This window comes from Crotalus tigris, unplaced genomic scaffold (assembly GCF_016545835.1).
Source record: "Crotalus tigris isolate CLP2741 ecotype Arizona unplaced genomic scaffold, ASM1654583v1 scf7180000024297.1652928, whole genome shotgun sequence".
Lineage (NCBI taxonomy): Eukaryota > Metazoa > Chordata > Lepidosauria > Squamata > Viperidae > Crotalus > Crotalus tigris.
The window spans coordinates 968,446-982,500 of record NW_024100470.1 but is presented as its reverse complement, the minus strand read 5'-3'; the positions used below and the strand labels follow the sequence as shown (position 1 = coordinate 982,500).

The window sequence follows — 14,055 nt, the reverse complement described above, 5'->3', positions numbered from 1 at the left end:
ACTCATAAACAGATCAACCTTGGCCACATTAAAGATACCTACTTATTCAAATGTGTCACCTCAGCTTTTCTTGTTAATGTGACCCTACTACCTAAACAACTCACTGAAAATGTCGTTTCCTTCTCCTTTTCCTTCTCCTTCTCCTTCTCCTTTTCCTTCTCCTTCTTCTTCTTTTAATTGAAATGAGTGCTTTTATGATATCTTGCATGCTTAATATTGGTCTCTGCAGCAATGTATGTAATGTCTGGACCATTACCCAGAGTTTTCAACTGTGAACAGTGTCTCATATCATCATTTTCTCTCAACTTCTCCCCCTATTTAGTTCCATAGGTTTATAAGAAGTACTTTCTTTGAAAACAGTGCTGGCGAAAACATTTCCTTTGATAACAAGGGACATATAATTGCTGGATTTGATATTTTCAACTGGGTCACATACTCAAATAACACATTCGCAAAAGTCAAAGTTGGATGGATAGACCCAGACCCTTCCTATTCTAAATCGCTCAGTATTTATGATGACTCTATTAAATGGCCCACAAGATTTAACCAGGTACGTATTTTTGTAAAATTTTGGGCTAGTTTAACTACATTCTGAACATTCAAAACATGTTGACTTGTTTTTTGAATTAGGATTTACTCTTTAGATTTGTGCTCAGTTAGATCACATATTACTGGTGACCTTTAAAAGGTAATTAACATCATTCTGGACAAATGCAGAATAGAAAACAGAATAATAGAGTTGGAAGAGACTTTGGTGGTCTTGTAGTCCAATGCACTGGTCAAGCAGTGCATTGGACTACAAGACCATTGTAGTATACCATTTCAGACAAGTGGCTGTCCAACCTCTTCTTAAAAACCTCCAGTGCTGGAACATCCACAATTTCTGGAGCAAGTTATTCCACTGATTAATTGTTCTAACTTTCAGGAAATTTCTCCTTATTTATAAGTTCCTTCTCTCCTTGTTTAGTTTCTATCCATTGGTTCTTATCCTGCCTTCAGGTGCTTTGGAAAATAAGCTGACACCCCCACACTTCCCCACCCCCCTCCCCTTAGACATTAGAATACAGCTATCATGTCAACCCTAGTCCTTCTTTTGACAGACAAGGTGTGAACATGAAAAGTGCCAACTTGAAAAGTCCAAGACTTATGATTTTAGGTCAAAAAGTTAATATATATATACAATTTGCAACTGTATCAAAGGAAGTTGGAAGTATTTGTCTTTATTCAATTTTGTGTTTTTTTATTCCTTTACACACCTCCTTCCCCTAAAACTCCAGGTTTTATGCAAATTCATTAAACCTTTCTGGAAGAAGCAATGTTAAATTATTTCTTTAATATTGAGAAGCAGTTGAATTTGGTTGAATGTAGCCTTTTCCTTTCTAATAGTATTAGGTAGAATGAGATTGTTCTATGGGATAACTCAACAGCTTGTATGGTGACTGGGACCCAAATCCCTCTCTGCTAGTCCATAAACCTCTGCCTAGTATAAAATATTCACGAGGCTTAAGTTTCATTGGAATAAGTTGCTATCCCAACCAGACATTGTTTCAGTGATTAATGCAACAGTCAATACCTAATGTGTCATTCTGAGGTTCCCTCAAGCAGCCCAATAAAGTGGAAAACCAGGACAAAGATAAGAAATAGCACTACTTCAGTGTCAAAAGGGGAGTTAATAGTTCTTTGTCTGGGGAGATAGTCCAAGGCATAACTTTCAATTGCTAGGATGCTCTTTATAGTGAATGGTGAATTCTCATTTAGCCACTAAGCTTCCCCATCATGTTCTTCCCCACATCATGTTCTCCTTGGCAAGTAGTTCTCCCAAGTTCTCTCAATCTTTGAGAGAGGTACTTTCTCTTCACTCAAACAGCAAGTTTCCTTGCATTAGCTCTGTATCTCATGATGAGAAAATAAAGGAATGGATGTTCCAATCCCTGCCAACATGTTTGTCACTCTTCAGCTTCTGAAGGACTAACTTCAGAAGAAGGGTGTTATGTTGGTTTGGTCATTTCTATGTCAAATATTTATTACTGAATAGTGGTGAATATTGCAGAACTTTATTTCTGAATTCATTAATGAGTAGGTTATGTTGATTTCTCCTTTGCTACTGTGGATACAAAAGGTCTAAAAATAAATTTCCTTTTAGAGCATGACTTATCAATGTTAATGGGTTTAGTTTACATTGCCTTTATTCTGGTTAACCAAATAGTAGTGGACAAAGAAGTGAGCCCCATAAATGAGGGCAGATAATAAATGATCCAAATGATCCACTTGATTAAGTGTGCCTAATCCAAATGATAATGTGTTGGGATTAATACATCAATGAGTCACTGCAAATAGAAAAATAACAACAGGAGTAATACTAAAATTTATATTATATTTTGTGACTAAAATTCAGAAGATTAACATAATTGATTATTTCTGTTTAAAATGGAATCAAATACAAACATAAACCAAATGGCTGCTAAGAGATCAGCAAAATGTGATAAATTTGTTCTCTTTGGAATTTGGGAGCATATATTTTATTTAAATATATTGCTGGCCTAAAGAAAGCTTAAATGCTTGACTATCCAACTGCTCATATGAAATTGAAATTGAAACTTATTTATTTATTCGGTCAATGTCCAACAACATTAAATAATAAAACGAGATAGAACAAATTAAATTAAAAAATCTTTCTTGGATAGAGCAAATTAATCATTAATTAAGCAAATTAAAATTTGTCTTCCAAGTCCTTATCATATTGGTTGAATATAATCACAGCATAAAATCAAAATAACCTAATTGAAAATGTATAGTATTTGGATTTGATCCGCTACTTTTATTATAGTGACCAATAAAGTATTACTTCAGTAAAATTAAACTCCCTTTTCCTAGGATATATATTGGAAAGCAAAAATAAATAAATAAATAAAAGGAGAAAGAGCCTATTATATGGTAATGGTGCTTACCACAAGGAGATTGAGGGTTTGGTGAACTGGTGTAAGGAAACTAGAGCCATCCACAGGCAGCAGTCACAACTGTGACATCATATGGATGGCTCTAGTTTGAGCTGATACAAGGAAAAAGTTACAAAACTATAAAAAGTTTTAATAGAATAAAACCAGAATAAAACCAAGCTTTCGCTGGCTTCTGCCAGCATCATCAGGGTAGCGTCCAGTCGATGGGAGAAGCTATTTATAAATGTGGCGCTCTTTGCACCTGGCTTCTTGACCTCGTCATGGGTCCCAGCCAAACCATCTGCATTTTGATCGTAGTTTCTGTATTGCAAGCTGTAATTTCCTCACTTTCCTTACTTGTGCCGATATCGCAGCTCTTCCTCCCTTCTTTGTATGGCTGTAAGTCGGGGGGACTCTTTAATTCTATGTAGTTAAATGTGCACTGTCTATGTTTATGTTGTTTATTTATGTTGTTTATTCTCCTCATGCTCCCTCTTAGTACTCCCTATTTCCATTCTCCTCCCCCTGTTTCTCTGTTTACGATCCTCCTTCACAACTATATCCTCATTGTTCGTCTCCGTAGCCCAGGATTCCATTGTGTTTGTATCATCCTGTTTCCTGATCCTTCGTATCACTTTGTTAACTCCCCTTTCTATTTTCTCTTCAATGGGGGTGATTTTAACATCCTCTCCAGAATTTGTGGCACCCACAAGTTGATTGTTAACCCCTTCTCCCGAGGGGGCTGTCCCCACACTGTTGTTTATACATTCACTCATTACTTGGGGGTGTGCAATCCTCCTTAAAGGGAGAGAGGCGGGGCCCTTGCGATCATGACTTGCATCTCCTTGTACATTCCTGCAGGGGGTCATTCCTCTCAAATGTCTGTGGGAGTGTGTGGAGACTCTAAGATTATAACAAACAGCCTCCCCATCTCCCCGTAGTTCTCCTGCATTCCCAAGGTGAGAGCAGCTCAATAGGGAAATGTCATGAATGGAGTTAGTTGCAGGATCGCTGGTGGAGTTACACGTGACATTCCAATCATTCAAATCATGATTGTTTAATAGTCTGGGGTCTGTACAAGATCGCTTCTTTGTCAAACTCCTCGCTGTTCCTGGGGAGACCCTTGATTCATTGGCAGTTGGCTCTTGGTTGTCAATACACTCCTGTGCCCATGGGAGATGGGCATATGTTTCAGCAGGTGGAGAGTTACTCAGCTGCTAATTATTCCCTATCTGGGCATTTCCAAGGCTCGTCTCCTCCGTCAACCCTCTTTGCTGAAGGCACGTAATGTTACTTTGTTTTCCTCCAGAGGGACGGTCACGCATTGCCCATGCTCTTAATGATACATGTGCTGGGCATAGGTCCACATGTCGGTTGATGGATTCTTCGTTGGAGAGCCACGCTTCTTTAAGGAGCCGGCCCCCCTTCGTGTTGTCACTGGCCATCACCTGCATGTTATTAAAATCGAACCTATGCCCAGATTCTTGCATATGCACTCCGATTTGGGAATATTGGTTGCCTCTCCTTACCGCCAACTTATGCTCGTGAATTCTAGTTTTGACAGGTTTGGAGGTCTCCCCCACATAATTGGCAGAGCAACTTTCACAGTTGATCCTGTAAATGACATTGGACTTCTCTATGATGGGGAGTGGGTCTTTCAATCTCATCACCTTAGATCGCAACGTCTGGTTGGGGTTATGTGCCACCCTCACGTCATAGGGTGCCAATAGCCTAGCCATGGCTTCTGAGATGTTGCTAATGTAAGGGAGAGTAATGCAAAGTCTCTGTGATGTATGTTCTTCTATTTGAGACCTGATGGGGAGGGGAGGTCTGGATGGTAGTCCATGGTGCCTGATGAACTTCATGGGGTAACCATTGTGCCTGCACACCTTAAAAAGGTGCTTCTTTTCTTCCATCCTAGCCTTAGCAGAGTTGCAGTGGGAGCCTACTCTCTTGAAGAGTGTTCTAATGCAGCTGGCCTTGTGGGCCACTGGATGGTTGCTATCATAGTGCAGAATTCTATCTGTGTGCGTGGATTTGCAGTAGACCCTAGTCCTCAGGGTTCCATTAGGTTGGCGATGGACTAGGACATCAAGATTTGCCAACTCACCCTGGTGTTCTTCTTCTTCCGTAAACTGCAAATCCACGCACACAGAGTTAAGTATGCCCCAAAAACCAGCTTTTTGGCTCCTCTTGATGATGAAAAATGTATCATCCACGTAGCGAGCCCAGAATTTAGGACAACACTGGGTCATCGCTACGTGCTCCAATTGCTGCAACACTGCCTCCGCTATGATGCTGGAGATCGGCGACCCCATGGGAGTGCCCTTAACCTGCTCAAAAGTAGACATGACCACAAACCAGAAGCCAGACCACAGCTGCATTATTAGCCACTTTAAACCTCTCCAATCCATAAATGAAGCAAACTGACACCCACCATGAAGATGAGGCATGACCATGAACGCGAAGCCAAACAATAGTAATGCAGCTCACCATCTTACATCCCCATGCAACTCAGACTAACCTTAGCACAACAAAGCCCCCACCGAAACAGAATACTCCCCCAACCAATCAGAGCACAGCCAACCCCCCATCCAATCAGAGCACAGCCAACCCCCCATCCAATCAGAGCACAGCCAAGCTCCTAACCAATCAGAACACAGCCAAACTCTCATCCAATCAGTTCATACCCCCATTGGCAGTTAAAAGGAAGAAACAGCTACAATCACACATTGCTCCTAGAAGCACGAAACCGAAAACACCAGCCTGAAGATGATGAATGAGACTTCATCAAAATGTCGCCAAGACACTTCCAATTTGACGCAGGAGAAAACCCAAATAACCAAAGACAGATACATACATACATACATAGATACATACATACATACATACATATATATATTATAGATATGTGTACGCCCATATATGTGTATAAAATATAGATATGTGTAGGTCTTTGGTTATTCAGGTTTTCTGAAGAAACTGAAGAAACACCAGCCTGAAGATGACGAATGGGACTTCGTCGAAACGTCACCAAGACACTTCCAATTTATATGTATATATATATATATATATATATATATATATATATATATATATATATATATATATATCCCATTTCTTGAACATATTTTATACTTATTTTTTTTCTGAGTTTATCTTAGTCAAGGAAATTACATAATTGGTATTTCTCATGAGTTCAGAAATTAAGACTATATCAGCTGAGCTGTGATAAACACCAACATGTTGACTTCTGAAAAGATTGTTGTGAACTCAGCATTCCAAATTGGACATTATTCCCCCATCAGACCATAATTATTAAATAAATATGATCAGTAGAATCTCCTCCTCATCCATGAACATTCCCTTTGGACAGGAGAGTACTACAAAGGTTAACTATAGTAATGCCTCATGCAAAACTGAAGCAAAAGACTGGCAGAGCTATACTACTATCACTATTATTAACTGATATTGCATAGGTCTGGCTTTAGATCAGCTGAGTGTGGCTACTGGAATGAACATCATTTTAACATCAATAAGTGATCATGCATGCTGGAAGAAGACAGGAACACTCCCAAACCAAGTGGTGTTATTTGTGGCTCTGATGATAGCTATAGAAGCTCCGAATGAAGTCCCTGTTGTGAAATGTCCTGTTGGTGAACCTCTTTCTATTCTCCACAAGTATTACCAGCCAGGCCATTTCATTATTGCAGGCATTTTCTCTCAGAGTTACATTTTTTTAAGTCCAATCAGCTATGAAATGCCACCTTCTGAAGAAAGTTATGATGACCTTGTGTAAGCAGCTTGGATGCAATGAAGTTCTCAAGTTATTCAACTTATTTGTAGGGTTCTCACTTATAGGTGCAATTTACAGAAGAAACAGCAAAAGAATGCAATGAGATATCTTGTCAGTCTTTTAGGCAATGTAAATGTATGCTTTTGTCAATGTCTTCTGGCTCATATTTATTCTTCAAGGGAGAAGGGAGAAGTTTCAGTTGTTTAGCACAGAAAAAGTAGTATTAGCTGCTTTTCATTTTCTTACGAAGCTTGTTGGTTGATGAACAGGTAGAGGTACAAAAGAGAAACTGTAAGAATGAGGAAGAAAATTTTCAATGGTTTTAAAAGAAATCTAGTACCCATAATTATAATGGTAACTCTACAGCTCACTAAATTCAATGGTGTTAATTGAAGCATGGGAAAATACAGAGGATATAGGTTATGAGGAAAGAGCCAATTTGATATAGTTGTTAAAGCAACAGGCTAGAAACTAGGAGACCCTGAGCTCTTCTCCAAACCTAGGCATTCAATGAAGTGGCTGACCTACGGCCACTCTCTCTCAGCCTTAGGAAGGAAGCAGTGGCAAACCAATTTTGAAAAATCTTGCCAAGAAAATGCAGAAACTCCTGCCAGCAGTTGCCAAAAGTCATCATTAACTCAATATAATTAAAACAAAAAACCAAAATATTATGAGAGAGATGATAGGACACATGAAAACTGATGAGAGATGATAGGACACCTGACCTTGGGCCACTATCTCTCAGCCTTAGGAAGCTAGCAATGGCAAACCATTTCTGAAAAAACCTTGCCAAGAAAAAGCAGAGACTTCTCCAAGCATTTGCAAAAAGTCAATGTAATAATAATAAAAAAATATTATGAGAGAGATGATAGGACACATGAAAAGTATGATAGTAAAACACACTTTAATAGAATGTGTTTAATGGAAGTGCAAGAACATCATTGTTCCCTAAATTATAGGTATTCTCTATGTTAAAGAAAGAATAATTTTGACTCCTCTGGTTATATTCTTCAAAGCTTGCAAAAATGAAAGAGGCTATTTCTCTTTAGCTTATGTTTTTATATTCAGTAAGTATCAGTATAATATCTATAAAGATAAATTGGTTTGTGAAACTGAGCAGGTGTATCTGTGAGAGTGACACTGTTTATTTAATAATTTTCAAATAATTTAAGTTGAGAAAATATTTTTTTTTATAATTGATCTGTGCAGTTGACTTGAAGTACTGTGTTTTCCATGGATGGATGGATTGTTGATATGGTTATGTCTAAATAGAATTTGTATTAAAAAATGTGATCTCACACGAAACAATTTCCTGTGACATAGGATATTTACTCAGAATTACCAGCACATCCTGGCCTTGGCGTTTGCTGTGAAGGAAATAAATGAGAATGCCCAACTCTTACCCAATGTGAGTTTAGGCTTCCACATTTTAAACAGCCATTTCTTTGCAAGATGGACCTATCTTGCTTCTATGGAACTACTATCCACAAAGGACAAATTCATTCCTAACTACAAATGTGATTTTCACAATAACATTGTGGGAGTCATTGGGGGACCTAATTCTGAAGTCTGTCTCCACATGACAAACATCCTGAGCATCTACAAAATTCCACATGTGAGTGGTAAGTACGGAACAACAGTGAGGAAGAACAGTTTAAGTAGATTTTTTTTAATGGATGTTAGACTGTGGAATACAATTTGTGCTTTTTTCTCTCTCATGAACTTGTATGGTGGTGGTTTAATTTATATTTTAATCTATATCACTCTACGTGAAGGTTGTAGCATGTTGAATTTAATTAAAATTAGCTTCGGAGCCATGATGTATTTAAAATGAGTGCATTGTCTATCCATTTATTCAGGTATCAATCCATCCTCTTGATTAAGAGCTTTTCTTGAGAGACTTTGAAAATCTTAGGCTTTCTTGTCATAGTGTATTCAAAAAGGGAGGGAAACCAAAACAGTTCCAGGAACCTACCTTCAACTGGGAGTACCATCAAATGTATTATATTTCTCTTTCCTTAGAAAGAAAACCTTAGGTTTTTCTTTAACTAACAATTTTGTTAAATGTTTTAAGTACAATACTGGTAATAATAGACAATATAAATCAAAATAAAAAAATCAATGGTGTGGGAAAGTTAATCAAAATATAATAGAAAGTGAAAAGAAAAAATATAACTAACATAACAACTTCCCACCTTCATCACATGTCACCAAAAAGTCCAAACAGCACTACAATAATCATATTAGATAACAAATATACAAAAAATCATCATTAACTATGAGCATATCTAATAAGCAACATCATTTTCAAATATAAAAATAACTCCCTCAAAGTTAGAACATGTATCATTTTAATCCCAATTAAGTAAGCCAATTTTATATTCCTTCTTTTTACAAAAATCAACCTTGCTCTATAATTCATTTGAATCATCATTATCATTTGCCTTGAATTTCTTCAAAACTTTAGCAAGCATCTTTTTTAAAGTCTATTAAGAAGAAATTATTCTATTTAGTCCCCTGAAATGACATTCTATCTCATTTTTTTAGAGTCTTGTCTGATTTTTTAATATATATCCAGCGATAAGTAATCATATGATCTCATATACTCTCTTTCTCCAGAGATAGTCAGAGGAGCTTCGTAATATGCATAGCTGTCTTCAGTCTCCCAATTTTTTTCCCCAAGAGGTCTCTCAATCATCTCACCTGAAGTTCTAACAGGTTTTTTACCATATCTACACTTTGTAATACAAGCAACCAGTAGGTTGTAACAAAAACAGAGAAAACCATCATATTTTTTTGGCATCAGTTGTTTGCCTAGATTTGGTAGTCCAGATGTTGTCATCCCATATCTAGTAACATCTCAGTAAGGAGATCAGCAGCACCAGAAATGTTCATGTTCTGTACATGTTCAATACCATTTTATAGACAAGAAACAAAGACTAGGATCAGATCTATTGCTGAATTAAAGGAGTAAAATTAAATTTTAGCTTTACCTTCAATACCTCAGAAGATAGTGTAGATTGTATATGATTTGTATTATTTCTGTTCCATTTTGTAATTTTTGAATACAATCCATATATATCCAAAGGAGGGGGGATTTAAGAATGCATACAGTGAATGAGCAAAAACTTTTGTAGAACAAATTTATATAGCAAGTCACCCAGTACCTTTCAAATGAGTGCACCATTCAATTTATCGTCAAGATTCCCATCTTTCATGTGTTCTATCTCAAGATCCTATATGGTTCATCTCCGATAATAAATGACAAGACCAAAGAAGATTTCTTCCACCAGATGTTTCCAGATGGGACCCTTCAGTATATGGGGATTCTTGAGTTGCTGCTATATTTCAATTGGATCTGGATTGGTGTAGTTGCTTTTGATGATGACAACGGAGAGATATTTGTTCAGAATATTCTTCCCATATATTCTCAGCATGGTATCTGTGTGGACTTCTTAGAAACAATGCCCAAAATGACTTTTTCAGGTGAATTTGCTGAAACTGGAACTAAATGGTTTGCAACGTCACATATTGTTACAGGAAGTACAGCTAATACTGTTATTATACAAGGCGAAATACATACTATTAGTGTCTTAAGATCAATTTTCCACTTTGCACAATTTTATGATATAGTAATTGAGAGTCGAGTGTGGATTATGACAGCCCAGATGGACTTTGCATCTCCTGGTTTTCTAAGAGATTGGGATGTAAATTGTCTCCATGGAGCTCTGTCCTTCGCAATTCACACAAACTCACCTACAGGGTTCCAGAAGTTTCTGAAAGAAAGAAATCCTGTTTCAGAAAATAGAGATGGCTTTATCAGAGTCTTGTGGAAAGAAGCATTTAATTGTGATTTCTCAAATTCCACTCTAGAAGAGAAACATAAGGAGGCGTGCACCGGCGAGGAAAAATTGGAGAATCTACCTGTGACCCTCTTTGACACAAGCATGTCTGGTCACAGTTACAGCATCTACAATGCAGTTTACATTATGGCATATGCTTTGCATGCTATAACTTCATCCAAGAGAAAACAGAGAGGAAACATGAAAGAGATTGGACAAGATCGATTAAATCAGGAACCGTGGCAGGTATTTTGCAAAACAGTATGGAAGAGTTACTTGGAATACAGAATACAATGTGAGACCTAGTGAATGCAATAGAACAATATGAACAGATATAGTCCGCTGTACAGAAAGTGCCGGAAAAGAAATTTAAAAGACACCCAATAGAAAAGCATCTGAGCTCATAATTGATCTGAGGATCATCAGTTGCTAGAATTTTAGGATCATATTTTTTCAGAGAATTTATATATATCACCGGAATGTTAAAGACAGATGTACAGATGTGTAAAAAAACCATATTGAATGTTTCAATATATTTGTCCCAAAAGAGTTACATGAAGTTTCATAACTTTTTCTTTCAATAGACATTTTAAGTTACCATATAAATTAGTGTAAAAGTTCATATTGAGGAGAATTTTTTTCTCTTGTTTAGTCCCTGTGGTCTTAATATTATATTAGTTTTCTATTGTTAAGTTTGTTTAGTAAATTAAATGAAAATATTATGTTTTGAAACTATGGTTTCTGACTTAGAGAGAGTAGAATTTTCTGAACAAATATTTTTTTTATTATATTAAATGTAACTACTTTTCCACATGTGACATCTTGTCATCACATTACTTGTACAGCTCACTTGGACACTGCCCACTCCCTCCCTCCTCCTCCTCCTCCTCCTCCTTGTACTAGTACTAGTTGGAATGAGTACCATCAGTATAAACCTATCTCTAGCATGTTTAATATGTATCCTTTGCAGCAATGTGTTTTCTCCATTACTCATAGCTTTTAACTTTGATAGGACTATTCTAAATGTTACAATATTTTATGGCATCATGTCTCTCCACTATCTCCCCAATTTAGCTCCACAAGTTTCTGAGAAGTTCTTTCTTTAAAAACAGTGCTGGAGAAAACATTTCTTTTGATGATTATGGGCATATAATGGCTGAATTTGATATTTTCAGCTGGGTCACATATTCAAATAACACATTTACAAAAATCAAAGTTGGATGGATAGACCCAAATTCATTCTCTTCTAAATTGCTCAACATTCATGAGGACTCCATTGTATGGCCCACTAGATTTAACCAGGTATATATTTTGTACAGATCGGATTGTAGTTTAGTTTACATATTGAATGTTTGGAGTGTTCCTTTTCGTAAGGTTTGGTTTATTGGCTTCAATTGAAGCAAGAGGTTTTGATACTAATATTATGCTTAGACAAATTGTTGTTATTGCTTATACTATCACTATGTATTCCAGTCAAAAGTAGAATTCTCCAGATGAACAAAGTAAACCACAAATTCTGTTTCAAATCAAAGACAGACAGACGAACAGCTGCTGGGTGGGCATTAAAATATGTTAAATTTTGTGTTTTCTAGTGTTTGTTATTGGTAGTTTGAGCTTTAAAGACATTAATATGCCTTCTTGGGTGAGGCATAACAAGCGAGTTGGCTTCAGTGGTCTTTAGTATAATGGTTGAGCATAGCAACCAGTCATTTGTAGTATATCATCAAAACAATTACTTCAAAAACTCATATCTGGATTCAACCCACTATATTTGATGTAGAAACTAGTAGATAAAGCTTTGTTTGGAAAAAAAATCAACTCTTGCACATAGGAAAGCAGAAATAATTAAAACAAAAACAGCAGCTTAGATGTCATCCACTATCATTTAAAAGTAAATAAATATTGCTGAAGTTACTGCAGACGAAAACTTAATGAGTTATACTCAATTTTAAAAACAAACATGAAAGAATTTTCCAGAAATATTCACAATATGCTAGAAAATAAGTTAGTTATTTTTTTTTCATATTTTATTTGTGTGTGTCTTCTTTACATGAATAAATGCCCTCATGGAATGGCAAATTGATTCTTAATTCATTCATGTTCATCATTCAGAAAAGACCCCATTCGCTGTGCAATGACAATTGTCATTCAGGTTCAAGTAAGACCAAGATAGAAGGGAAACCATTTTGCTGCTATGGGTGCCATTCATGTCCAGAGGGGAAGATTACAAATGAGAAAGGTAGGCTACATTCAGTTTATAACATGGGGGGTGGTGGATTTTATTAGTATATTTTAATCTGGGTTGCTTGTTAATTAACTGGTCCTAATCATTATTCTGTTGCTTTTTTAGTTTATAATATAAAATACAAAAAATACAAATGAAAATAGTGAGAAAGTAAGGGAGGGAGAAGGGAAAAGTGTAGAGCAAAGGGAAAAAAGAAAGAAAAGGCATTGTCTTCTGACTCCCTTTGGTGCAGTAGAATAAGATAATAGCATCAAGCCTCAACTTTTTACTTTTACGTAGTAATATAAACTCACCATTTCTACCTATCTAATCGGTAAAACACAAAATCAAAGTTTCATTTTTTCACCTCAAGCACAAAGTCCAGAAGCCATTTCCAAGTAGTAACAAAAATAATTCTTTTTTTAAAAAAATCAAAGTAGTCAATTTAGCCATCTCTACTAACTCTATCAAGTTTTGCAGCCATTCATCCATTGTGGGAATAAATGCATCCTTCCATTTTGGTGCATAAAGTAATCTTGTTGCCATCAACATATATAACATCAAAGTTCCATTTTTTTTACAAGTCTCTATCCATTAAATCCAAAATAAAAGTTTCTGGTTTTATCTTTATGTTCACATTGAGAATCTTCACATTGTGAATTCTGTTCCAATATTTCTTTTCTTTGTCACATGTCCACCATAAGTGATAAAAGGTTCCTTTATTACATTTGCATTTCCAACATTCAATTGAAATACCATTATACATTCTTGAGAACTTATCTGGTCTTAAATAACAACAATACATCATCTTATAACACTTTTTCTTTTAAATTATAATTTAGTGTAAATTTTGGACTTTTGGTCTACATGTTTTCCCATTGTTCAAATATTACATTATATCCAAAATTCCTTGCCCACTGAATCTTACAATATTTTACATATTCATTCTCCAAATTCAAATTCAGTAACACTTTATAGACCTTGTTTTAAATTTATTCCAAACTTCTAGGAAGGCTGTTGATTAACTGGTCCTAACTATTATTTTGCTGCTGTTTTTTTAAAGTTATGTACATTGCCTACCTTGCCTACTAGAGTTGGGTGGGAAATCAACTTAAATAAATATATAAATTTCCAACTGTATTCCATTTGCATAATACTACATGAAGAATTTATATCCTTTCCTCTAAATCAATCTAATAAATAAATAATCTGTCCTTCAATGTGAGCTGGCCTTCAATTTAAATATATCCATGTGGA

General features: G+C 36.1%; 1 protein-coding gene across 1 annotated transcript in view; it reads right to left on the bottom strand.

The window, feature by feature from the left end:
• LOC120299460 (vomeronasal type-2 receptor 26-like) overlaps window positions 1-5,191 on the bottom strand; it is a 31,733-nt gene extending 26,542 nt beyond the window's left edge. The window contains exon 1 of the mRNA XM_039324316.1: window positions 5,047-5,191. Within this exon, the coding sequence (XP_039180250.1) occupies window positions 5,047-5,191 (145 nt within the window). The remainder of the gene's footprint in view (window positions 1-5,046) is intronic.
• Window positions 5,192-14,055: the final 8,864 nt, after the last annotated feature.